Source organism: Artemia sp. Qi Xiang Cuo, chromosome 2 (assembly GCF_049724085.1).
Source record: "Artemia sp. Qi Xiang Cuo chromosome 2, ASM4972408v1, whole genome shotgun sequence".
NCBI classification, from domain to species: Eukaryota; Metazoa; Arthropoda; class Branchiopoda; order Anostraca; family Artemiidae; genus Artemia; species Artemia sp. Qi Xiang Cuo.
In genome coordinates this window covers 84,569,557-84,594,777 of record NC_142795.1, presented here as the reverse complement: position 1 = coordinate 84,594,777, position 25,221 = coordinate 84,569,557, and the positions used below count along the sequence as shown (strand labels likewise).

Sequence of the window (25,221 nt, the reverse complement as noted above, 5' to 3'; positions counted from 1 at the left end):
GTGGCACCTATTTATTTTTACAGAAACAAAGAATATTAAGAAAGTCAGAGTTCCCCCTATCAATATTTTTGTAATTAGAATCAATCGATGTGATAAACAAAAGAGATAAACATAAATTATAGGAATTAGTAAAAAAATTTGAATAGTAATGACAGTGATTTAAATATTTTAATTTTAGGTAACTACTCGAATGAAACAGGAAGCAAAAGAGAGAAAAAAGACTTTCGCCCTACCTTAAGACCTTGTGCAATAACACCAATGGAAACATCGAAGAATTTTTTCCATGCTTCCACTCCAGCAGCATCAAGACCTTGAGATTCTTGGAGGTAGGGAATCAGGATTGCTTCGAAGCTTCTGCAAATAAATACATATTGCCTAATTTCTTTTTTATTATAACAGGGACAAATTACAATGCTATTGCATGGATATTTTTAAGGGTTGGGAGGACTGAGCCTGTTAAAAAGCATAATTATTAAGACTCATTATTACGACAAAGAAACAAAATTTCAAATAGGGCTATTACAAGGCTGTCTTTTGCGATAAGATACGAGGAGGTCGCAATGGTTGAAAAGCTGTCAAAATAGAAAATAAACTGAATTTCCTATCTAACAAATTCTCCTTAACAAAAACATACATTTCGGAGAGTTTATGGAATGTTGTGTAGTATCCTAAGGGTCCATGGACACCATCTTTCCTTTTTCTCTTCAAATATTTAGCTAGAATAGCAAGAAAAATTGAACACTATTGAAATTAAAGTTTTATCAGAAAGTATAAATAGTGTACGAGTTCAAGATTTATGATTTTGACTGAATATCTAAAAATAGAGACTTTCATAGTATAACTATGGTTCTAAAATACTACTAATTAAACTAGGTGCATATATTTACTTATATTATTAGTTGAGCTATTATTAAGTTATTGTACTATTAATATATATATATTATTATTATTATAATATATTTAAATAGTTATTCTTATTATTTGTGATAATTGCTTACACTATACATTTATTATGTAATTATTACACATATTATTTAATTTTTATATTACATAAGAAATAACCATAATATAATTATTATAATACTTTAAACTATGGATATAATTAAACTTAATATTATTCTTACCTGAAGTGTTCAGTTCCTGCTTTACGCTGAATGTGAGCATCACCAAGATTGCGAAGAGCATACACAAAGTAAGAAGTGTCGTCAAGATTCTGAAGAAGTGTGTCGAATCCGCTAAGAACGTTGGCCATATGAGAGATGAAGCGCTCGTCTTCACGGAGGTTCACGAGAGGAACATCAGCGAAACCTTTGTTGACAAACAATGATTGGTATTCTGGGTGGACGTTGAACATCCTCATGAAAAGCTCCTGGCCGAGGAAGCGGAGATCTGTACGGGCAACGGACCATGAAGCCTTGATGGCTTCCTTTTGACGGCCAGTAAGGTGTGTAACTGGGTCCACAATGTTAGCCTTGAAAATCATAAATAAACTTCGATTTTCTTCTTAGAAATCAAAAAAGATAATTTTAAGCTTCAAAGCTATTCAAGTTCGAAACGGTACTTATGCATTTTGCGGGCACCGGTATATACTGTATGTGGAATATCAAACGGGAAACGCAACCGTCAACCGACAAAACCCGTCAAACGGCTACATGTAAGACCTAAATTGATTGCAAAGCGTTGTTTCTCATGGATTTTACAATTTTTAAACGATTGTTTTGTTTGTTTTTTGTTTTTTTTTGGGGGGGGGGGGGTTTAGGGGGGGTACCTAGGTTAGGTTACGTATTTAATATATGCTATGCTTTACCCCCCCCCACACACACACACACACCCCCCCCATCCCACCCCACCTACTTAATGTGCAAATATATAGCCCAAATTTATTATTATAAACCTATTATATATTCATCCTATTTTATTTCATTAGCATTAACCAAACTTGACAGCTTTTGTGGTGCCCGCATAATGCATAAGTACCGTCGAAACTTTTTATTAGAAGAAAATGGTTATGCTTTTAATAATGTGTTCTATCCGATGCCGGTCAAGGAAATAAAGCCAAAATTCAGATTCTGTTTGAAGAAAACCTACTAAAAACTCACTGTATTAATAAGCCCCGTCAGTTTATGGCATCATTTATCCAAGGGTAGCTACTCCTCAAGGGAGAAAGCCTTGCAATAAACACGTCTGAGGGTTATCCTCACAACTTCCAGGTCAAAACAAAAAGAAGCTTAAATAATAAGGAGATCTAAATTATCAGTCTCATCTGCTTATTATGAGCATATAAGGTTAAAATTGAAGAAATTACTCATTTTAAGATTAATTTGATTTCAAATAATTAATTTTTTTAAATTCAGCCAAAATTACATTGTCCACTGAAGAAAAAAACATACGTTAAAATCAATTTCAACGATATGCCAATTTAAACAATTTTGCAAAAATACTCTTCTGACAAATTACGATTTTGTTTATTGTCATTACTAGGGTTAAAATTGAAGGTTTAGATGTCTAAATGAAAAAATTATAATTACTTTGGTTCTAATTAAAATAGGGTCTTCGGTACCTTGGTTGGTGCTCTTTGGGATCTAAAATTGGGGTATTAATTTGCAAATTTTAGGACCCAAAGACATTCAAAGTCGAGACAGCAGCTTCCTAATCCCGATACCTGTACCGATACCCAATAGCTTCGAATTTTGGTTCTGGCATTTTTATGCGTAGTTCCGATCAATAGCAGGAACTCACAAGAATAGAGGAGGGGAGGGGAGCAAACCTTTTCTGATATTTTTTTTTATGAAGACACAACAGAAGTGTTTTTCAAAATCTAGGATGTTTTTTTCATTTTTGTGCTAAATGAAGGTAGAAATAAGGCCGTACCCAGGATTTTTTTTTCGGAGGGGGTTTTACTCAAAAAAAAGTTTTGGGGGCGGTGGGATTACACAAAAAATCCTCAAAAACGCATACAAAATGTGTTTATATCCATTTTTGTTACGTTTTTAAGAGTCAGACAAAAATTTCGGGGCGGGGGAGGGGTTCAAACCCCCTTACCACCCCCACCCCCACCCCCCCCTCCGGATAGAAATGAAAGGTATTTCTCAAATCTTGCGTACGGTTGCAAGTTCTCTCTAATGGATGATGTAATTATGCGAGAGGGTAGCACAAGGGAAGATTTTCCCTGCAATTGTCCTTGATTAGAGTAACCACGGGCATTTTGAATAAGACATAAATGCTTCATTCTTATAACCTTACATTTTGGCCCTTAGGAGTGGGGGTTGAGATACTTTATCAAGGAAAATTTATTCCCTGTTTTTCTTCATTAAAATCATTGAATAATCTTTTTCAGGTCAAACGAGTTGCTACAAACACTGATCTCAACGGTACCCATTGAAGGTATAATCATGCCATTTAAGATCACTTTATTGATTTCTCTTACCACCAGAATAACCTATCAGTATCCCCGATTTTAAAGAGTTTCAGCTTCTTATGCACCAACATTAGCAATCAAACTGCCCCAAATTTAGATCTATACGTTCTTAGGTTTAAATTGTGTGTTTTTTCATGAGAGGTCTGTCATATAAGAGACTGTAACACATTATCTTAAAAACTGGAGAAAAATTGATGATTGATCAAATTTTTCCAACAGAAATTTATCCAATAGAGACGACAGTGTACAGCCATATAAATCCTCAGATGAATTCATTTACAGGATTTTATATATATATATATGCAAACAAAAAAAAACCTTAAAATAAGAACAAAAACTGACATTTTTGATTTCTTTTCATTTTTAATATTTTTTCTTCAATCCCACTCTGCGACACTTGTCTTACTTATATTTCAAATTTATCATTCATGTTCAGGCCATTCACAACATAACTAGCTCTAAAAATAAAGTACCATCAATCCTTATTTCTTTCCAATAGGTAATTTTTTTTTTAAGGATAGAAAGGGTCTATTAAAGTTCTTACCTGTCGAAGACCTTCGTTCAAGAAGTTGATGATGACTTCAAAGACATGATTGAAAGATTTGACGGTGAATTCATCCACACTTTCTCCAAGAGTTTCCTGGAGGTACTCAACGAAAACAACTTGGTAGTTCTCGAAATGACTCCTGTCAGTGCCACGGTTGATATGGTCCAAACCCAGTTCTTTCAATAAAGAAAACTGGGTTAGTTTTTTTCTTTCTTTAAGTTTAAACAGAATAAATAAGCTTATTCAGTTTATTTGAGAGATATCTCATGATTTCTCTCAAAATATATTCATTTTTCCAAGGAAGGGTCGCTGTGCCATGGTTGATGTGATCCAAATTCATTTTTTTAATTAAAGGAATAGGGCTTAGTTGTTCTTTTTCCTCTCTAAATTCAAACTGAATAAATTAGAATAAACTGGCCTAGGGCTGTTTGGTGCAGTGGTGAGTTGCACCAAAACAAATTTGGCCTCAGGATAAATTGGTCTCAGGCAGTTGTGAGTTATCTGTAATACTAGTAATAGTAGCACGTTGTTTTTATGTAGCAAAGTAGTTTTGATAGGTCTTTATGAAGAAATTCCTTTCTTAGGAAGTACAACTAGGCGTTTAGCATTGCACCAAAAACATTTATATACTTCATAATATCTGTGTATTTTCAGTAAAGCAGAAAAAAACATTCCACTATCGATCATGAATAACTGCTCAAATTTTGTATCATTTTTTATATTAAACGCAAATATGTCTTGTTACCAAATTTTCAAAACCTAATTCATTCAGAAGATATTACTCATCATATTTTCTAAGCAATAAAGGGTACAGTTGCAGCTGTTTGTAGTTGATACTTCTTGGTTGTTTCCAGCTTCCTGAAGCTTTAACTAACTTCCAACCCCAGTCATATATATCAAAGCATCAAATCTTTTTCATAGTATGCACGCTGCTTAGTTGCAGCTTCTAGAAGCTGAAGCTTTCTTAGAATAGAAGTAATAAATATTTAAGCTTCAAATAAGGATCACGGTATTTACATTGCTTAATTACAGCTTATCGAATTCACAGCTATTTTATAATTCAAGTCATTAATGTTTAAGTTTAAAATCGGTATCACAGTATGTACGGTGCTTGGTAGCAGCTTCTGGAAGTTGAACCTTCTGAAAGTTCCAGCTAATTTAGAGCTCAGGATATGAACGTTTAAGTTCCAAATTGATTTAAAGGCATGGACTCTGCTAACGTTAAACAAGATAAAAATAAATATTCACCTTTGATCATGTACACAAAGTCAGTTGGTCTGTTCAAGGCCAAAAGAGTTTGATCAAGGGCAGAAACCACACGCTGGGTGTGGGCAGCAAATTTGGGAGACTCTACAAGTTCAGCCAATTGCACACCTTCGAAGAAGCGGAACATCTGCTGATACTCTGGATGGGCAGCAAAGAGTCTAAAATTGTATTTCCTTAGTAAGTACGTAATAGAATGCGTAAATAATTTTTTTTCAAATAGTATTATTCTCCCCTATTCATTTAGTTGTCCACTAAATTAAGTTTTTTTGTGATAATTCCAAAATGCTTTAATATTTTCAATTCAATATTTTGATCCAAAAATCACAAAGTACTGATTGTTTTACCAGACTTAAAAGTTTCCTGCCAAGAGCGCCATATATTCCAACAATGAAATGGAAGAAACAATCAATTTGTAACAGGGTCTTGAAGGCAATCACCCTACCTTACTTTTGCTCATAATCTAAGCTGCTAAATTTTTTTGTTGGGAGGGGGTAAATATACTAATTCATACGTTTTGTCAAGATATAAGATAAGGTTTATTTCTGAAAAATAGCTATTATAAGTCCAGATGGGCCGTATTCACACTTAAAAGTCAATTAAACGGAGGGGGAAAAGTTAATATTGACGAGAAAAGAAAACGTCAAATACCAGAAAGTTAAAAACAATTAGAACTTGCAGGATTTACAAAGGAATTAGACCAAACAAAAACTCAACGACAATTTATTATTGTAACAAAAAAAAAAAAAAGTAAAAAACGACTATAAAAAGAAGTTAAAAATTTGTATGATGAAAATTAGGAAGCGATTGATAAAAGAAAGAGGTGGAGATTAGCGCAGTTAACATATCAACTGTCTCCAGGATAAAATTATTTCTATATCTATATGTGGGTAGGACCGTTCAAAAAAGGGGGCGACCGGAGCAAGCTTCCCTGGTGCTCTGTAGTGTGGGGCACCTCTGCTGGGGCATCTGTTTGTTTTTTTTTATTTATGTTTGAGTCGGGAGGGGGTTAATGTTGCCCTGGGTGCCACCAACCCTTGGAACGGTCCTGTATGAGGAAAATTATATTTTGGGAGAAAGGGGACTTTGTCTGAAGCAGAACAAGGGAGATAAGGTAGAAAAGGGGAGGGGACTAAGGAAAGGTGAATTTGCCAGGTTAATAGATTCTTGTTGCTCCTTGATACCCCTGTTACCCCTGTTGTTACGTTGACAACCTTGGAAGTAATCTCTCCTACCATTCTTTCACAAAGGTCATATTGATTAACACAAATCTAGATAGCTTAGACAAATTGAAGACTTTATAGTAATAAACAAAAAAAACATAAAAAAAGTTAGATAAAAAAGTAATAACTTTAAAGATTTACATTAATTCAAAAGGTACTAATAAGATCATTTATAGAAAAAATGGGAAGATCCACACACTAATTATCTATGAAGTACAATCGGAGCAACAAAAAGCTTCGGAAAGGAGTAGCACAAGAATTTTCATTTTTTGACTAGTTACTTACTTTCCAAAGGTAGCTTTTCCAACTTCTTGGAGATTTCCACGGACTTTGCCCCAGGTATTAAGGATAGCGTTCTTTTCAAGACCTGATAATCCAGTGATAGGGTCCACTCGTTCCAAGGACTTGAGACCGATTGATATATATTTCTCAATAGCATCAAACGCTTTGCTCCATGAGGCTTCTTGTGCTTGGTTCATACCATTTTCGTTGAGATATACCAAAAGGGTGGTACGGAAATTCTAACGAAAAATAAAAAAATTCTTGTAATTCCCAAATACTAAGGAAAGAATTAGGCTCAACGCACGGTCAAAACTTTAAGCTAGAATCAAATTATTCATTTTAATTTGTTCTAAGTATATTTTTGAACATTACTTTTTCATAAAAATGCATATTCATTCTTAATCACTGTTAATTATGCTAAAGAAAATTACTTATGTGTACTTAAGTAAGAGATAGGAAATCAGTTAATTATTTACATTGGACAAAGTTATCACTACAAACTAAATTCCTAAATAATACAATATTTTCTAAGGAAAAACATATTTTCCTGCTGTTTGTATATATATATATATATATATATATATATATATATATATATATATATATATATATATATATATATATATATATATATAGCCGATTTTTAACTAAGTTTGGAAAGTTATTAAAAGGTTTTTGCTGCTCACTGACAATATATATGTCAAGCTGAATATTGACCAGATATGCTTAAAATTCTGAACTTGGAATATACTGAAAATTCAGCCAATCACCGAATTTGCAATTCAGGCATGTTCAATGGTATATTGAATATAGACTACACATTTTCCGTCATTAACTATTTTTGGTGTTCATTTGAAGAATTAAACTTGGAATCACGAATATGAGCCTATTGAACGGGGAAAATGATTAAAAGTTTCTGAGCAAAATTTATTACCTGGAAATGGCTGATATCAGTACCGCGAGCAATGTGCTGCTCACCAAGTCTTTTAAGGGTAGACACAATGAATGGGTTGTTATCTAGCTCTTTGATGATACCGTCAAAGGCAGCTACGACTCGGAAAACATGAGCAACAAATCCATTGCTTTCACCCAGCTTGGCGAGTTCAACATCACGGAACTGTCTGAAGAGTTGCTGGTATTCTGGATGATCGTTGATCAATCTGAAAGAAAAATGTCGTTGGGACCATGCCTGCGATAAATTAATGTGTATGAGTCATTGATGCTACAAACATAGCATCAATGACTCATACACAATTTCTAAAAAATTGGGTAAAACAGAAAAATAAATCAAAACACTTGACAATCCTCTAGTTTCTTCGCACAAAGGAGTCAACCCCCCTCCCATCAGCCTCTCTCGATCTCCCCCATTTTAAAACATTCAATTAGATCGTAGAGGATTAGCTAGGCATTTTTCAGAATGGGTAGGGATGACCGACCAGCTAGAGGAGGGGAATTTGATGCCTTCTATTAGCACTTATTTGTACCCTGTTGGATAAGCTCAAATGGCAAACATGTAGAAACAAAGACGTCAGGTTACCTGCAAGAAGAGACTCCCTTTGTCCTCAGAGCTTAAGGAATAGCTCTGTAGAACGGGGCTATTTTAAATGGTTTTACTACAGAGGGTATCCCTGAAAACTCGTCTATTTGATTCCTTTTATATGAAGTTAGACTGAAAGACTAGGTAATATCACTAAGGAGCTACTTTTCTCTCTCGCACTCACTCTCTCTTTTTCATTATTTCTCTTTTTTCTCTCCCCCTTCTCTCCCTCTCTTCTCTCTAACTCTCTCTTTCTCTATTTACTTAAACTCACTATAAAATTATTTTGGCATCAATAATATTCTGCGGGACAAGGAAAAAGTAAAATGATTAAAGATTGGTCAGGGTTATTACATAACCGCATAAAAAAATATGAAAGAACATTAATGCAGGATATTACTTAAAATAAATACAAGGATAGTGGTTGTATTGAATGCAATATAACACCGCTGTGTTTAGCATTAAACACAATAAAGTAGATTCTTCACATATGAGCTAACTTGATACTGTAGGCAATATCTTATTACAAGGGTAGTTTTACCTCTGGAAAAGGATTGAGCCAGTGTTTTTGAGGTTTCCACTGATTGTAGCCCAGCTTTCCTGAACATTTGCGACATCAACACAGCTAAGACCGGTGACTTCAAGGTCAATTTGACGTTTCAGTAGGCCAGCTTCAAGGATATCAACAATACTATCCCAACCTTTTCTCCAAGCAGCGAGGTCAGCAGAGGCAACACCTCTTTGTTTTAATTCGTCAATAAATGCATAAGAAAAGGCCTGAAAGATGAAAATGGGTGATTATGAGATGCATAGCTAGAAAAAGAAGGGAAGATGATCTCTTTTCTTTTTGCATTTCTTTACTCCACTTTTTCTTGTTGTTTAAAGAGGATTAGAAACAAATTATTAATTCTATTATTTAAAGGAAGGGGAAGATATTTGGACCAATAGCGCCTAACATATTCAGTGCCTAATAAAAGTGAATAAAAAACACGAAAAACTTAGGGGACAAGAAAATACTACAAATTATAAGATACACAGTACATTATTTTTAGCTGCATTAGGAAGAAACAAAATAAAATCATTTTTCATTTATTGATACTTTTTTTTTTTTGCTTTAAAAGTTTGGATGCTTCGGTGTATTCCGTGCAATATAAATTTTGAAACGTGTTTTTTTTATAAATTCAAATAAAATTAGGCAGGGATTCTATAGAAATCACAGCAGCTTCAAAATAAACTATATAGGAATTACAATTTACAAAAATTACATGTTTAATCACAGGCAGCGCACTCGTGATGCCTAAGTAAAAAAACGATGTTGGCACAATGTATTTGTTTTTTTTTCATACCAGGGCACTTTGTATTGAAGGAGTTGTCGTAGAAACTTCGAAAAGGGCTCATTGGATTGGAAATTGAAATGGCTAGTGCCCTTTTTAATAGTCAAAAGTGACTGCAGGGCAACTAGCCCCTCCCCCCCCCCACTCCCATCATTCCCCCAAACACAACCAATCCAAATTTTTAGATAGCCATTTTGTTCAGCGTGGTTGATTTTCAGATAGGAAATACGTTTTTGAGGAGGGCGATCCCCCAAAACCCTCAGTGCAAGGGTTTTAAGTTATGCCCTGGGGGCATTTAAGACCTATTTTGGCGTAATGTATGATTAATTAATTTTTTCCTTTTGACCAGGCTACTTCGTATTGAAGAAATTGTCCTAGAAACTTCAAAAAGGACTCATTCAATTGGAAATTGGAGTGGCTTGTGCCCTTTTTAATAGTAAAAAGTGATTGGAAGGCGACTAACACCCCTTCCACGCCCAGCATTTCCCGAAACACATCCAATCAAAATTTTGAGATAGCAATTTTGTTCAGCATAGTTGATTTTCAGATAGAAATTATTTTTTTGCGGAGGACACTCCCCCACAGACCTCAGGGCAAGGGTTGTAAGTTATGCCCTGGGGGCATATAAGGTTTTTTGTAGAAAGCGTTGTTGTAGAAACTTCAAAAAAGGCTCATTCGATTGGAAATTCAAAGGGCTAGTGTCCTTTTTAATAGTCGAAAGGGATTGGAAGGCAAGTAACCCCCCTCTTACGCCCAGCTTTTCCCCAAACACATCTAATCAAAATTTTGAGATATCCATTTTATTCAACGTAGTTTTAAGTTTTGGAAATTAGGTCTTTGAGGATGACAGCCCCCCACAGTCCTCAGGGCAAGGGTTGTAAGTTGTGCCCTGGGAGTATATAAGGTTTTTATAGAACCGTTGTCGTAGAAACTTCAAAAACGGCTCATTCGATTGGAAATTGAAATGGGTAGTGCCATTTTTAATAGTCGAATGTGATTGGAAGGCAACTAACACCCCTTCCACGCCCACCATTTCCCCAAACACATCAAAAAATTTTTTTTAAGATAATGATTTCGTCCCACGCATCTCAAATTTTTAGAATTTATATTCCCATGCTTTGTACTCCACCCCCCGGAATTTAAGCCCGCTGGATCAGTCTTGCGCTGGGGGTAAGAAAGTTTCTTATTGAAATCTGTATTGCGCGCAACATAAATGGGGCTCTTCTATTCTGAAATTCAATGGATTATTGCCCTATTTAGTAGTTGAAAGTAATTGCAGGAACGATAATTCCCTTCTCACACCCATTATTTCCCCAACCACATCCAATAAAAATTTTTAGATAGCCATTTTGTTCAACGTAGTTGAAAGTTTTGGAAATTAGGTCTTTAAGGATGACAACCCCTCTCCCAACACCCCTCAGGGCAAGGGCTGTCGGTTATTCCCTGGGGACATATAAGGTTTTTATTGAAAGCGTTGTCGTAGAAACTTCAAAAGAGCTCATTCAATTGGAAATTGAAAGGGCTAGTGCCTTTTTTAATAGTTGAAAGTGATTGGAGAGCGACTAACGCCCCTCTCACGCCCAATATTTTCCCAAACACATCCAGTCAAAATTTTGATATATCCATTTTGTTCAACGTAGGTGAAAGTTCTTGAAATTAGGTCTTTTAGGATAACCCCTCAGAGCCCTCAGTGCAAGGGTTGTAAGTTATGCCCTGGGGGCATATAAAGTTTATATAGAAAGTTGTTGTAGAAGTTTCAAAAAGGGCTCATTTGATTGGAAATCGCCCTTTTTAATATTCGAAAGTGAGTGGAGAGTAATTAACCCCCCTCTTACGCCCACCACTTCCCCAAAAACATTCGATCAAAGTTTAGAGATAGCCATTGTGTTCAACGTAGTTGAAAGTTCTAGAATCATGTATTTAAGGATGACAAACCCCCCAGAGCCCCGAGGGCAAAGGTTGTAAGTTATGCCCTGGGGGCATGTAAGGTTCTTATAAATAGAGTTGTCGTAAAACTCCAAAACGGGTTCATTCAATTGGAAATTGAGAGGGCTAGTGCCCTTTTTAATAGTCAAAAGTGACTGGAGGGTAACTAACCCCCCTCTCACGCCCACCATTCCTCCAAACACATCCAATCAAAATTTTCAGATAGACATTTTTTTCAACGTAGTAAAAAGTTCTGGAAATTAGGTCTTTGAGAATGACACCCCCTCCCCGTCAAGCCCCCAGGGCAAGTGTTGTAAGTTATGCCCTGGGGGCATATAAGATTTTTATTGAAAGTTTTGTCGTAGAAACCTCAAAAGGGCTCATTTGATTAGTAATTGAAAGGGCTAGTGCCATTTTTAATAGTTGAAAGTGATTGGAGAGTGACTACCATTTCCCCAAACACAACCAATCAAAATTTTGAGATAGCCATTTTGTTTAACGTAGGTGAAAGCTCTGGAAATTATGTCTTAGAGTATGACAACAACCCTAACAGCCCTTAGGGTAAGGGTTGTAATTTATGGCCTGGGGGGCATATAAGGTGCTTATAGAAAGCGTTGTCGTTTCAAAAAAGGCTCATTCGATTGGAAATTGAAAGGCCTAGTGCCCTTTTTAATAGTCGATTAGAAGGCTTGACATTTTATAGTAAAGATCGATGTGGGTATAATGTATTATTTTATTGTTGTTGTTGTTTAGACCAGGGCACTTTGTATCGAAGGAGATGTCGTGGGAACTTTGAAAAGGGCTCAATCGATTGAAAATTGCAAGGGCAGGTGCCCTTTTAAATAGTCAAAAGTGATTGTAGGGCAACTAATCCCCCTCCCCCTCCCACCCTCCCATTTGCCCATTATGTTTAAAAACTAAATGTTGCGTTAAGATGAAATCAAAATGCACTGCGTTAATGCGAATTCCAATAAGGCATCTCAGCAATATCCCAAAAACGACTGAGGGTATTATATTCAAACTTTTGGGGCTACTTCTGCTCTTAAAATTTAACCAAATCAAAATAGCGTAAGTGCATCAAAGCCATAAAAGAAATTAAACAGATTTTTTTGTGAATAGTATCAAGTTTTCTATTTCAGATCAAGTAGAGGAGGTATGAAACTAAATTAAACACAACAATTCGTGTCCTGATCTTTAAAAGGGTGTATGGTTTTAAAAATTGCTGAAAATTTTTCTCCAGAATACAAGTAGCACGCCAAACTATAAAGCCTTAAAAAAACGAAAAGATTTAAAGTATTATTTTCTTTTTCCATGAAAAGACTATGTCAATATAATTCGAACAGAAATTAATTAAAAATACTCTTTCCACAAAATAAGTTTTCAAAGAAAAGTAAAGAACTCCATTAAACAAAAAATGAGCAAAAATAAAATCAAATAATCTTCCAAGCGTGAAACTTCCACAAATCAGCATCGATAAATAAATGAAACCCAAAACGAACTTATTACAATAAATAACCGAGTCAAACTCAAAACGGGTAGATATTAACATAAGTTGGGCTCAAAACCCCTATGCCTTCCCAAGGCCAGAACAAAATTTGCACTTTACTGAAAAAAATACAAATGAATGTGCATTGTCAGTTTAATATACATATACTGAAATTTAGTAATCGAAATGCTAATATTATTTGATTTACTAAAGTTATAAAAGTAAACATTTGTATTTTTTTCAGTAAAGTGCAAATTTTGTTCTGGCCTTGGGAAGGCATAAGGGTTTTGATTTTTCAGGCTTAGGCTTTTGTAATAAGGGCAAGATTTTATCTTAAAATTTACAAATTCTTACAAATTCCCCTTGAGGGATGAACAAACGAATTTTTTTAGAGGGGCGGAATTCAAGGAGTCGTAGAAATCCACAAAACAGAAAAATTATTAAAGATAATAAGAAACTATGCAGAAAAAGGCTCAACAGCAAAATACTGGGCATTTAGTAGGATGTACAAAGTTATTAAAAATGTATGTGTTTTCAGTAAAGCAAAATTGTTACTTCCTCAACCCCTTTCCATGTTACCCGAATATTGAATTTGTCAAATTAGTTTCAGAGATGCTTTATAGCAGCCCCTTGTGAGCAGATTTCTTACTTTTCAGCCATCTCTATGAAATTTTGGCTGTCCTGTGTGCTAGTTCTACACGGGTATGCTTGCTATATTTCTCTCCAACGTAAAAACTTTACACATTAAAAAAAGTAAAATTGCTTAAGGGAGAGTTAGCAAGACAAAAAGTTTAACAATACAAAAGCTTAAAAAGTTTAAATAGTTTTAAATACATAATGTAAAAGTTTAAAATTAGAATCTAACATATAATTGGTTTTGATTCGCCGTCCTATTTATGTAAAAACTTTCTTATTCTATTTCAGTACAGCTCTATTTTATATGATCAATAAATTTCTCATATGCATTAATGAACGCTTAAAGTTCCTTTTTACGCGCATATTTCGAATGGAATTCTCACCTCAAAGTGGCGTCTTACAGTGCCTCTGGTGATATGTCTTTCACCAAGAGCAACGAGTTTCTGTGCAGCACTGTCTGGCGAGTCAATTTCGGAGATGACCTCATTAACGGATGCCAAAACGCGGCCACCATGGTAGAGGAGCCGCTCACTGTTGGCCAGCTCAGAAGCTGGAATGTTACGGAATTCAACGAACAGATTCTTGTACTCTGGTTTTGCAGCAAAAACACTATAAAAAGATGTTTAATTATTTACTGCAAAAAAACGTTATTTCCTGAGAAAATTACTAAAATAATCTAAAAGTTTAATCTATAACTTAAATAAAATCTTGAGATATCTAAAATCCCAGATTTTATTTATAAAAAAAATAGAGGAACGAAAATAGTCGGTAAAAGCGGCATTCACATGACACTTGTCTGTCTCTAGGAAAATAGAAAATTTGCAGCCCCAAAACAAAATGAGATTCTTTTACTCTTTGTATTCAAGCAAAAACACTATTACAAGATGCATAAATAAATATTATATTTCAAATTAACTGCTCACAGGCTCAAATGGCCAAGTTTTCATTCTCGGCAAATATACATTAATATTACAAAAAAAAAACAAGTCAATATTTTCATAAAATACTGTCATACTGTACATTCTTCAGTATAATATTCACAAAGAATAATTTAACTACACAAGTTTATTGTCTGTAACACTAAGGGGAATTAGTAAATATAATAGCCTAAAAATAATAAAGAACAGCAATAGTTCCTTCCCACTATCTGCTTGTATCGTACTATTTGACAAATGTTGATTAATTTTACAAACAAGAAGATGATGATTTGCTAAGTTATTGCAAAAACAATACAATTTCTTATATTTTCTAAGCTTTTTTGGTCTATTTTACTATTACATTCCTTCCCCTAGATTAATTAGATTAATCCCTATAACAGTGTCAAAATCTTTAGTATAGGACGATTGATTCGTCAAGATTTTTAAACTCGAAAAATTGAACCCTGTTTTTTTAACACTACATATTCAAATTATGTTTCTAGAGCTAATAGAAATAATTTTACATTTTATAAGCATAAGAAGAACGCCAATGACAAAGTTGAGTTTCGATAACGAAATGACGCAGGACTCCCTGCTGGATAGATTTGGTTCGTTTCTATGCCAATATATATGATTTTTTTTACTCAAAATTTTCACCAGCTTTCCCTTAAATTTTTCTTCAAGGGGGAGGAAGGGCTTAGGATATACCCAACTGGAATTTTTGTTTCTGCAAATTCTACATATTATATGAACACCCTGTTTGATTGTATATACTCGTGCAAGATATTGAATTTTATGGTGTAAATAGTTTATGGGGAATAAGCGCAATATATTGCCAAACCTTAAAGGTTGGGCAATTTGAATTTATGGTGTTAAAGTCGTTAGAGTTTATTGGCATCAACGTTGAGGGCCTTGTTTATTCCTACTTGTTTGCCCATTGACGACCTAATTTACTCCTACAGAAGTTGGAGTCGTTGGAAATCAGGGCCTTGACCTCTTAGGTGATGAAAATAGACAAACTCTTAACTATGACTTGACAATATTGTTTTAACAAAAATTTTATTTACATATTACTATGCCAGAATTACGCCAAATTTACTTTGATTTCCACCGAATTACTTTATGATAAATAAATAATTGACGAACAAATTAAATTAGGATATATATTATTACTTTTATTTGTCAAAATAAACTAAATTTTTAAATTTTCAACAGGCTTATAGCAATTACCTATGGTTTCTTTAATTAAGGTTGGTTTGGGGTGGATTTCAGAACTCATAGATTATTAATGTTATTTTAGTGCAAAGACAACGGGTAGCCAGTTGCAAAACTCTTTTTTTACGCTAAGAGCAGAACGAAATGCAACGTTAGCCCCTTTTATGTATTACAAGCGTTTTAGGGGCTACGTTTGGTCTTATCTGCCATTTTAGTATGAATATAATAATAGACTCAACAATTAGCGGTCTTTATTGACAACTGAGTTTTGGAACACAACCTTTGACTGGAGGGTGATTGCTATGGCAGAAAAATAGAAATATCCTCTCGATATTTCTGTAAAAATATATGGAAAATATAAGCCCTATTTCCTATGCCTATTCTGCTATCCTAATCATATCCGAGATGATATTATTGACAAATTCATGTATTGAATTCTAAATAGATATTGACCAAGGCCTCAGTATTAACGTGGGCTAAGTCCAGAATTCAATTTTCGACTTTCATTTATCATATTGTAAGACTAAGAAAGAATTATAGCACTCCAATAAGAATCTTGTAATTTTCTAATTCTTATAGTTATGAGACCAGAAAACTAAAACAAAACCAAGTGGATTTGACAATAAAGCTGATAGGATTTTGTCATTATGGAAGTATATTAGTTATTTTGAAATCTTATCAGTTAGTTTAGATATCTGCTTTAAAATTTCGAAAAATTAACCGCTAATTTTAATATTCTAATTCATGAGATAGCATTTTATTGAGTCATTGAGTAAAGTTTATAAATATCGGAAAAGCAAAAAAGGCTCCAGTTTAAAAGTCAATTTTTAGGCATATATGGTTTTATTATTAAAAATAATTAAAATTACCTTAGGAAAACGTTACGTCCAAAAGATGGCAAATCGTTAACAATAGACCATGTTCGTTTGATAGTTGCTTTGTCACTGCAAAGGATTCCACGAACTTCGGCAGAAGATGCAACTGAAAAAGAAAATATTTAGATTATATACAATTTTGCAATTTTAGATTACGTAATATATATATATATATATATATATATATATATATATATATATATATATATATATATATATATATATATATATATATATATATATATATATATATATATATATATATATATATATATATATATATATATATATATATATAATTTTCTTAATAAGAAAATGATTGAACTTGAACTTGACTTTATTCAACAAAATGCTATACATAAATCAAACAGTTCGTGGTAACGAACTGTAAGTAAGGAGCGACCCGGCTCAATGGTAACTGAAACTCTAAAAAACGGAATTTTGATACCAATAGATGCAATAAAAGAATCAGATTTTAATTCTGATTTCAAATATATAAGTATCATCAAGTTTAGTATTACCCATCAAAAGTTACGCGCCTGAGAAAATTTGGCTGATTTTCGAAAAAAGGGAGAAAGAATAAAAACCTAAAAGTTATAGAACCTTAATGAAAATCACACCATCATATGCAGCGTATAAGATAACCCTACTGTAGAGGTTTTAAGCTCCTATCTACAAAAATGTGGAATTTTAATTTTTTGCCAGAAGAAAGATCACGGATGCGTGTTTATTTAATTTTTTTTCTTTTCTTTTCTTTTCCCCAGGGGTAATCGTATTGACCCGGTGGTCCTAGAATATCGTAGGAGGGCTCATTGGAAAGAAAATTAAAATTTCTAGTGCCCTTTTTAAGTGACCAAAAAAATGGAGGCCAACTAGGCCCCCTCCCACGCTCATTTTTTTGCTCAAAGTCACCCAATTAAAATTTTGAGATAGCCATTTTGTTCAACATAGTCGAAAATCTAATAAATATTTCTATTAGGATGACTTAGTCCCCCACAGTTCCCAGGGGAAGGGCTGCAAGTTATGAACTTTGCCCATTGCTTACATATTGTATTGGTTATTGGGAAGTATACAGACATTTTCAGGAAGGATTTTTTTCTGGTGGGGGGGGGGGCTGGAGGAGGGGGTTACTTGGGCGAATATTTCCGTGGCTGATGTTTCTTTGGGGTAAGGGACATTTCTATGAAGGGGGCGCCGGATTTCCAAGCATTATTTAAAAAACGATCAGAAATTAAATTTTTAAAAAACAAGTTTTTTCAACTGAAAGTAATAATCAACATTAGAACTTAAAACGAACAGAAATTATTACGTATATGAGGGGGGTGACCCCCAAGTCAATAACTCGCTCTTTAAGCTACAGTTTTTTTTTTGTCTGTGCTTTCAAACGAGCTATCTATTCAAATTAAACGGCCTTTGTGATTCAGGGGTTTGTGAATTAAAAAAAAAAACGTAAAGAGCGTGGTATTGACTAAGGGGAGAACCCCCTCATATACGTAATAAAATATACGTAATAAAAAAAAAACAAAAAAAAAACAAGTGATACTGCTCAATAGTAATCGAAACTTTAAAAAACGGAATTTTGATTTCAATAAACGTATCAAAAGAATGGGCTTATAATGTTGATTCTAAATATATAAATTTCATTAAGCTTAGTATTACTCATCAAAGGCTACGAGCCTGAGAAAATTTGCCTGATTTTTTAAAGAGGGGGGAAACATCCCCTACAAGTGAAAGAATTTTAATGAAACTCACACCGTCAGATATCAGAAAACCCTATTACATAGATTTCAAGCTAATATCTGCAAAAATCTCCAACTTAGTATTTTTTGCCAGAAGAAAAATAGACGAATATAGAAGATCGTTACGTAAGTTAATTTGTAAATTACGTCAGAACCAAGTTTACAGACAGCCATTTAGCAAAAGAAAAGTAACATTTTTATGCAAATTTTGTTTACTTATTCAATGACGGTGAGCCAAAATAAAAGCTGCATTAACTAAAAAACGATCAGAAATTAAATTAAAAAAACAAGTTTTTTAAACTGAAAGTAAGGAGCGACATTAAAACTTAAAACGAACAGAAATTATTCCGTATATGAAAGGGGTTGCCCCCTCCTCAACCCCTTGCTCTTTATGCTAAAGTTTGACTTTGTCTCACAAATTTTTGTTTTAAAACAATAAAAAACTTTAGCGTAAAGAGCGAGGCGTTTAGGAGGGGACAGCCCCTTTCATATACAGAATAATTTCTGTTCGTTTTAAGTTTTAATGTCACTCCTTACTTTCAGTTTAAAAAACTTGTTCTTTTTTATTTAATTCTATACAAAGAAGACAGAAAGCCAACTCGTTATGTCTCCCTTAATATTGAATATTTTGTTAATGTATCTTTAATGTCTCTTAATATATATATATATATATATATATATATATATATATATATATATATATATATATATATATATATATATATATATATATATATATATATATATATATATATATATATATATATATATATATATATATATATATATATATATATATATATATATATATATATATATATATATTATATAATATATTATATATATATATATATATATATATATATATATATATATATATATATATATATATATATATATATATATATATATATATATATATATATATATATATATATATATATATATATATATATATATATATATATATATATATATATATATATATATATATATATATATATATATATACAAGACTTAGGAGTGATTAGGACCTATATGATTAATTGTCGTAAATAGCTGACATTGTGGTTGTCATCGACAACTGTCAAATCCTCACTGGAATTCGTTGAAAACTAAAAGGTGATTCCGCTTTCCCTACCTTCGCCTAGTTGGAACTCTGTTGTTAACGATCCTATTTATAATCAATGACAAATGAGTATTGAAAGAACATTCGTCGCTTTAAACTAATTATTACTACCCCTCTTACTTTCCATAGTAAGAAAAGAATAATATCAGAAACGGGGAAATGCCCAATATAGGGGAAATAATTACCAAAAAACGTTTTGGATATTTTGACTATACATGTATGGGCTCTACCAAGAGAGCTAGAGGGCGACATCCTCTTCCTCATGGGATAGTATACAACAATAAAAGACTTCACTTTGAAACCTATGCTCCTGTGTACCCCACCCTCTTAGTCCTATGATCTCCTTAAAACCCAGGCATATTCATTTTAATGAAAATATTACTCGCTATTAACATGTTTAAATTGTATTTATTTACAATTATTACACCTATTTATTGGAAAAATATCCCTCCTGGTAAAAATCTCTGATGGCGTTCGTGTATGTAGGACAAATAATAGTCGTCATTACCCAACGGTATTTAAAGAAATAAATATATTTTTTAAAAGAGAAGAAAATATTAGTCAAAATATCGCTTCAAACAGAGAAAAAAAGAAGCCTTAGACTTTACCAAGGAAGTCCACCAGAGGACACTAATAAGAGTCAGTTAATTAAAAAAAAAAAAAATGAACCAGCTCAAGAATTTATCAAAATATTAATTGTTATTTTACTCAAAATATAATGTTCAAAGAAAGTTCTGTATATTTAGAATAGGTATGTCTATGATATTTTATTTTTGGGGACGTTAGAAGTTCACAAAAAAAAAAAAAAAAAAAAAAAAAAAAAAAAAAAAAAAAAAGAACTGCGATAAAATTCATGCGGTTTCGAAGGGAAAATAAACCCTTTATCCTACTGCAGGGTTGATTCTGATGCATTAGAAAGCGGAAAGTATCACTATTAAACGACCATTTCATTTCACTTCAGTTATTGCTAAATTGGAAAATATTTTATGGAAATAATAAAAAATGAAGTAATCTTGTTGCAAGATTCCCTTCTAAACTGTCTAGAATAACAACAAGTTTCTGATTTCATTATTATCAACGAAATCCTACTTAATTATTATATTCACTTTCATTTTAATTTGATAATTGCATGGATATGGCCCTAATACATAGATGCATATCTTCCGTAACGCAAAGATACGGGCCAAATGCATATATGCTTATCCTCCCTAATGCATGGATATGGCCCAAATGGATATATTCTTATCCTCACTTACGCATGGATATGGCCCTAAGCTAAACACTAGGTTTTATTATTTCATTGTTTACATTTTTTTTGTGCTTCTTTCCCATAAATAGTTGGTTCATAATGCCAATTTGAAGAAAACAAAATGAGGAAAGTGTTTAGCCTAATATGATGTTTACTCTAGTGCCATGTCTAGGCATTGGGGAGGAGGGAGATGTGTGATTCAAATAAGTTGAAAGTGAATATTAAAAAAAAGAACACAGTTTCTCTGATCAGAATAAAGTCAGAAGTTTGTTGGTATGGTAACTAGTTTAGATGGGTAGTCTTTGCACAAGATAAACGGTTCTTCTTAATGGTTAGGATCAAAAAGTTATAAAGCAGGTGTTATAAAAGCACAAGGGTACAATTTTACTTACTGGCAGCAAGGCCCACGAGAATCAACGCACAATTCTTCATCCTGTACTGAGACGCTGCTCTCTACAGGCGTTCTGAAGATTCCACAAAAAAGTTTGAAATATATACCCATTTTTCTTATCATAGCCGGCAGCAAGAACGGGTTTCCAGGGTCATAAGAAATGGTAAAATTACAAAATATTTTGTTGTTATGTGGACACCTCTTAACATTTGGATGGAAATTACATTTGGCACGCGATGAGACGTGTCTTTCTGTTTAAGGACAAAGTACAGTGAAACAGCAATCTAATTGTTAGAATTGGTTTATTTGAAGTTGAAAAAAAAAAACATATGTATCTTAAAAAATTGGCAATAATAAAAATCATTGATTTTTATATAGAAAGAAATTCATATGCAGTTATGTTGTTTTTGGTGTTAGCGAGTGTCAAATCTAAAAAAAAACATGGGTAAAAAATCTACATAAAATAAGCTAAAAACATGTAGTACCAAACAATTTAAGAAGGTGTTGTTTTCCTTTGAAGCTTTAGTTTTCTTTGTATACCAAACAATTTTTAGTGTTTGAATATTTACAGACAAAAAGCGTTGTCAAAGGCTAAGGCTGTGATTGTTATACCTCGTATGTTTAGTGCCTTCTCTTGTTTTGTAAGGAGAACTTTTCTTTCCTAAGGATTTTAGGGTTTATTTCGACTGTGTTTATATTATTTAAGGTTATATTATTTACTTAAAAATTTTTTTTTGTTCAGTTGCTGATAAATTTGTAAATAAATTGATTCAATGATAAATTTTTTACCCATGTTTTTTTTTAGATTTGACACTCGCTAACACCAAAAACAACATAACTGCATATGAATTTCTTCACGGCTCAACGTGACAACACAAACAGAAATATGATAATACCCTAATGACTTCATAATTTTGAAACAGCCAAAAAATGAAATCGTGGTTTCCAGGTATAGATGGATCTAAGATGGGTTTAGGGGGCAAAAACTGTTTTTGTTTTGATGTCCTTGGTACATTACAAGCTCTATAGTCAATTGAAATTATGGTTAAAGTATCACTTATTTTCTATTATTAATAATTGTGTGCCCCAAAGAAAGATGAGAAAGATATACTAGAAAGCTTTTATAAAAAATAATTTTTTTTTTTTTTTTGAAGTAAGGTTGGCAACGTTATAAGAGAAAGCTGATGCTATATTAAACAGTTCGTGGTAACAAACTGCAAGTAACGAGTGCGTCAGCGCAATAGTTACCGAAACTCTAAAAAACGGAAATTTGAAAACAATTAATGCATCAAGAGAATATAATTTTAATGCTGATTTTAAATATATAAAATTCATTAAGTTTAATGTTACCACTCAAAAGATACGAGCCGAATAAATCTGTCTAGTTTTTGAAAGAGGGGGAGAAGCTGCCCAAAATTGAGCTTAATTAAAATCCCAGCATCGAATTCAGCATATCAGATTTCTGTGCGGTAATTTTCCACGGGAAAAATTTTTGAAAGGGGAGGAGGAATCTTCCAGTGGAAATTTTCCCAGTGGCCGGGGGGAGATTCCTCAAGTTATGGAAAACCAATCAGAAATTAAGTATAACTGAAACTGAAATTAACAGTGAACAACTGGGGGCTGCCCATTCCTAAATCTCACTCTTTACGGTAAAGTTTGACTTTTTGCCCCAATTCTTGAAGAATGCCAAAAGAACTATATCATAAAAGCAGGAAATAATACTGAAAATCATTTTGGGAATGACATAGACCCCGTGATGATAGAAAGGTAATTTCTATAGACTAGAGTCAGCCAAAAAAGGGGGAAAATTAACTGTCCCCCTCAATGCTTAGCTTGACGCTCACTCTTGAGGATATAATTAAGTAGTTTCCAATACTTCTGACTATTTCTACCCCCCCCCCCTGTGGCCATGGCCAATGAATTTAAACTTCATATTGAGTTAAAACATTTGGTAAGTTACATAACTATATTAAAAAAATCATATGTTTAGTGACGCATCTGGCAAAGTCGTATACAAGTTGCGTAAGCGGTAGCTTGCGTAAAACAGGCTTAAAGACCTTTTTTTCCGTAGGCAAAAAATGATATGACATAAAGTATCAAAGATATGCACAGACTGGCATATGTTAGAAAACTCCCATTTGCCCAAGAAGTAAAAACAAATTTGTGAACAATTTCAAATTTCAGTTCCTTTCCAGATAACTTCTTATTACTTGTTGAATAAAGAAAAAAGTTTTTCAAAGGGCACTAAAAAGCGACCTAAAATTCGAAACCATGAGGTATTGTTCTGTTTTTGAGGGAGCCAACCCAATCGGCTGCTCTTTATAACCTGTCTTCATTGTGTCTTTTTTAGGCTAAATAAGCCGAGCTTTTCACTTATGGATTTTGAGTTTTAGTGGCAAATGCCACTTCAAACGTGCAAAATTTGCCTTTTCAGGCTTAAGAAGCACCAATGGAGACCGGAGCTACCAGAAAGTCAAAAAGCACGGGCGACTTCACCTGAAAAAACCATAATGAGACCTGGCTCTGAAGACCCTGCTTTAAATAACACTTCATTCTTCCATCCACCTTCCAAAATATTTCAACTAAAAATTGTACGGCGGAGAACAAATATGCACCAACAAGCCCTCCATTCTTGAGGCATTGTGAAGAAAAAAAACTGTTCATCCCATTGCCTTTGCGTTTAAGCATTCGTTCTTGAAGAGCTGGGGAAGCAAAACTTCAGTGTGAAGAATGAGGGGTGGAGGAGGGATGGGACACCCTCATTTGCAAAATTTCTGTTCATTTTAAATTCTATTGTCACTTTAAACCTGTTTTCTTATGTAATCAGTTTCTCTTTTTACCCCCAAAATTAAAGTCACACCAAATTTGAGGGGGATAACACCCTCATACCCCCCCCCCTCTTTCAACAAAAGTTCAAATCTTGCATAACAAAGCTTCGATAAGAACGGCTCATAGGAGTAGTGACAGTTCCATTCATTTGAGCACACAGATAGCAGATTAACACAGGGAAATTAACATATGGTTGTTGGTTGCTGTTTGCTGGTTATAGTTGCCGGTTATGTTTGCTGGTTGTTGGTTATGATTGCTGGTGCTGATTGTTGGTTATGTTTGCTGATTTTTGGTTAGGTTTGTTGGCTATGTTTGATGGTTTTGGATATGATTGTTGTTTGTTGGTTGTTGGTTATAATTGTTGGTTATGTTTGTCGGTTGTTGGTTATGTTTGTTGTTTGTTGATTGATGATTAATGGTTGATGGTTATGTTTGATGGTTATGCTTATTGATTAATGGTTGTCGGTTATATTGGTTATGTTTGTTGGTTATGTTTATTAGATGTGATTTTAGGTTGCTGGCTTTGATTGTTGGATGTGATTGTTGGTTTGGATATATTTGATAATAAAAGGGGCTACTAGCCCGTGCCACCACTGTTTTTATTTCCCCGTGATGTTTTTCTATTAAAAACCTTAGAAGTTTGTATGAAATCGTGTCTAAACATGTTTCCAGGTGGTGGAAGCTATGCTGTTTTTCCAATATAGATGTCCAGACGAATGTCCTAGAATCCAGGTGTTTTTATTTCCCTCTATTGTTTTGCTCTTAACCACTACTTAAACGGTACATCACGGTACACACCCCTTTGTTTTTCAAGCGGAGCCCTGTTACGTCACGCGAGACACCCTCGCCTTTAAAGGGTCAGAGAAGTGGAACTATCAAACCCTCAAGCCGTCACACCTACGCAATGTGGTCATCGGTTCTATTAAAGGGAGCACAGTTGGCAAGTATCCCAAGACACACCCCTCCGGACTCCAATGACGTCACAACACACCCCGTTTCAAACGGTCAGGTGTAATATGTTTGACGCAATTTTATGTAACCTTACGACAGGAACCCATGGGGGAATCCCCGCTTGTAACGTAACAACAGCTCAATCCTTACTTAAAGGCGGTGCCCACTTTATGTAAGGTCACCTAAAGATTGCGCAACCATCACTGCCAGATAATATCCTTTTTGGCATTTTATTTTTCACCCAAAACGTACTATGCTTTTATTATTTCTTTTT

At 33.7% G+C, this 25,221-nt stretch overlaps 1 protein-coding gene across 1 annotated transcript in view; it reads right to left on the bottom strand.

Moving 5' to 3' along the window:
* LOC148955720 (uncharacterized) overlaps positions 1-21,269 on the bottom strand; it is a 42,161-nt gene extending 20,892 nt beyond the window's left edge. Inside the window, exons 1-10 of the mRNA XM_089103650.1 lie at positions 21,169-21,269; positions 16,654-16,765; positions 14,036-14,261; positions 8,812-9,047; positions 7,668-7,893; positions 6,737-6,972; positions 5,214-5,389; positions 3,963-4,141; positions 1,125-1,471; positions 234-354 (exon numbers count right to left, since the gene is read on the bottom strand). Coding sequence (XP_088959776.1) covers positions 234-354; positions 1,125-1,471; positions 3,963-4,141; positions 5,214-5,389; positions 6,737-6,972; positions 7,668-7,893; positions 8,812-9,047; positions 14,036-14,261; positions 16,654-16,765; positions 21,169-21,208 — 1,899 coding nt within the window. The 5' untranslated portion in view covers positions 21,209-21,269. The remainder of the gene's footprint in view (positions 1-233; positions 355-1,124; positions 1,472-3,962; positions 4,142-5,213; positions 5,390-6,736; positions 6,973-7,667; positions 7,894-8,811; positions 9,048-14,035; positions 14,262-16,653; positions 16,766-21,168) is intronic.
* Between the last annotated feature and the right edge of the window lie 3,952 nt (positions 21,270-25,221).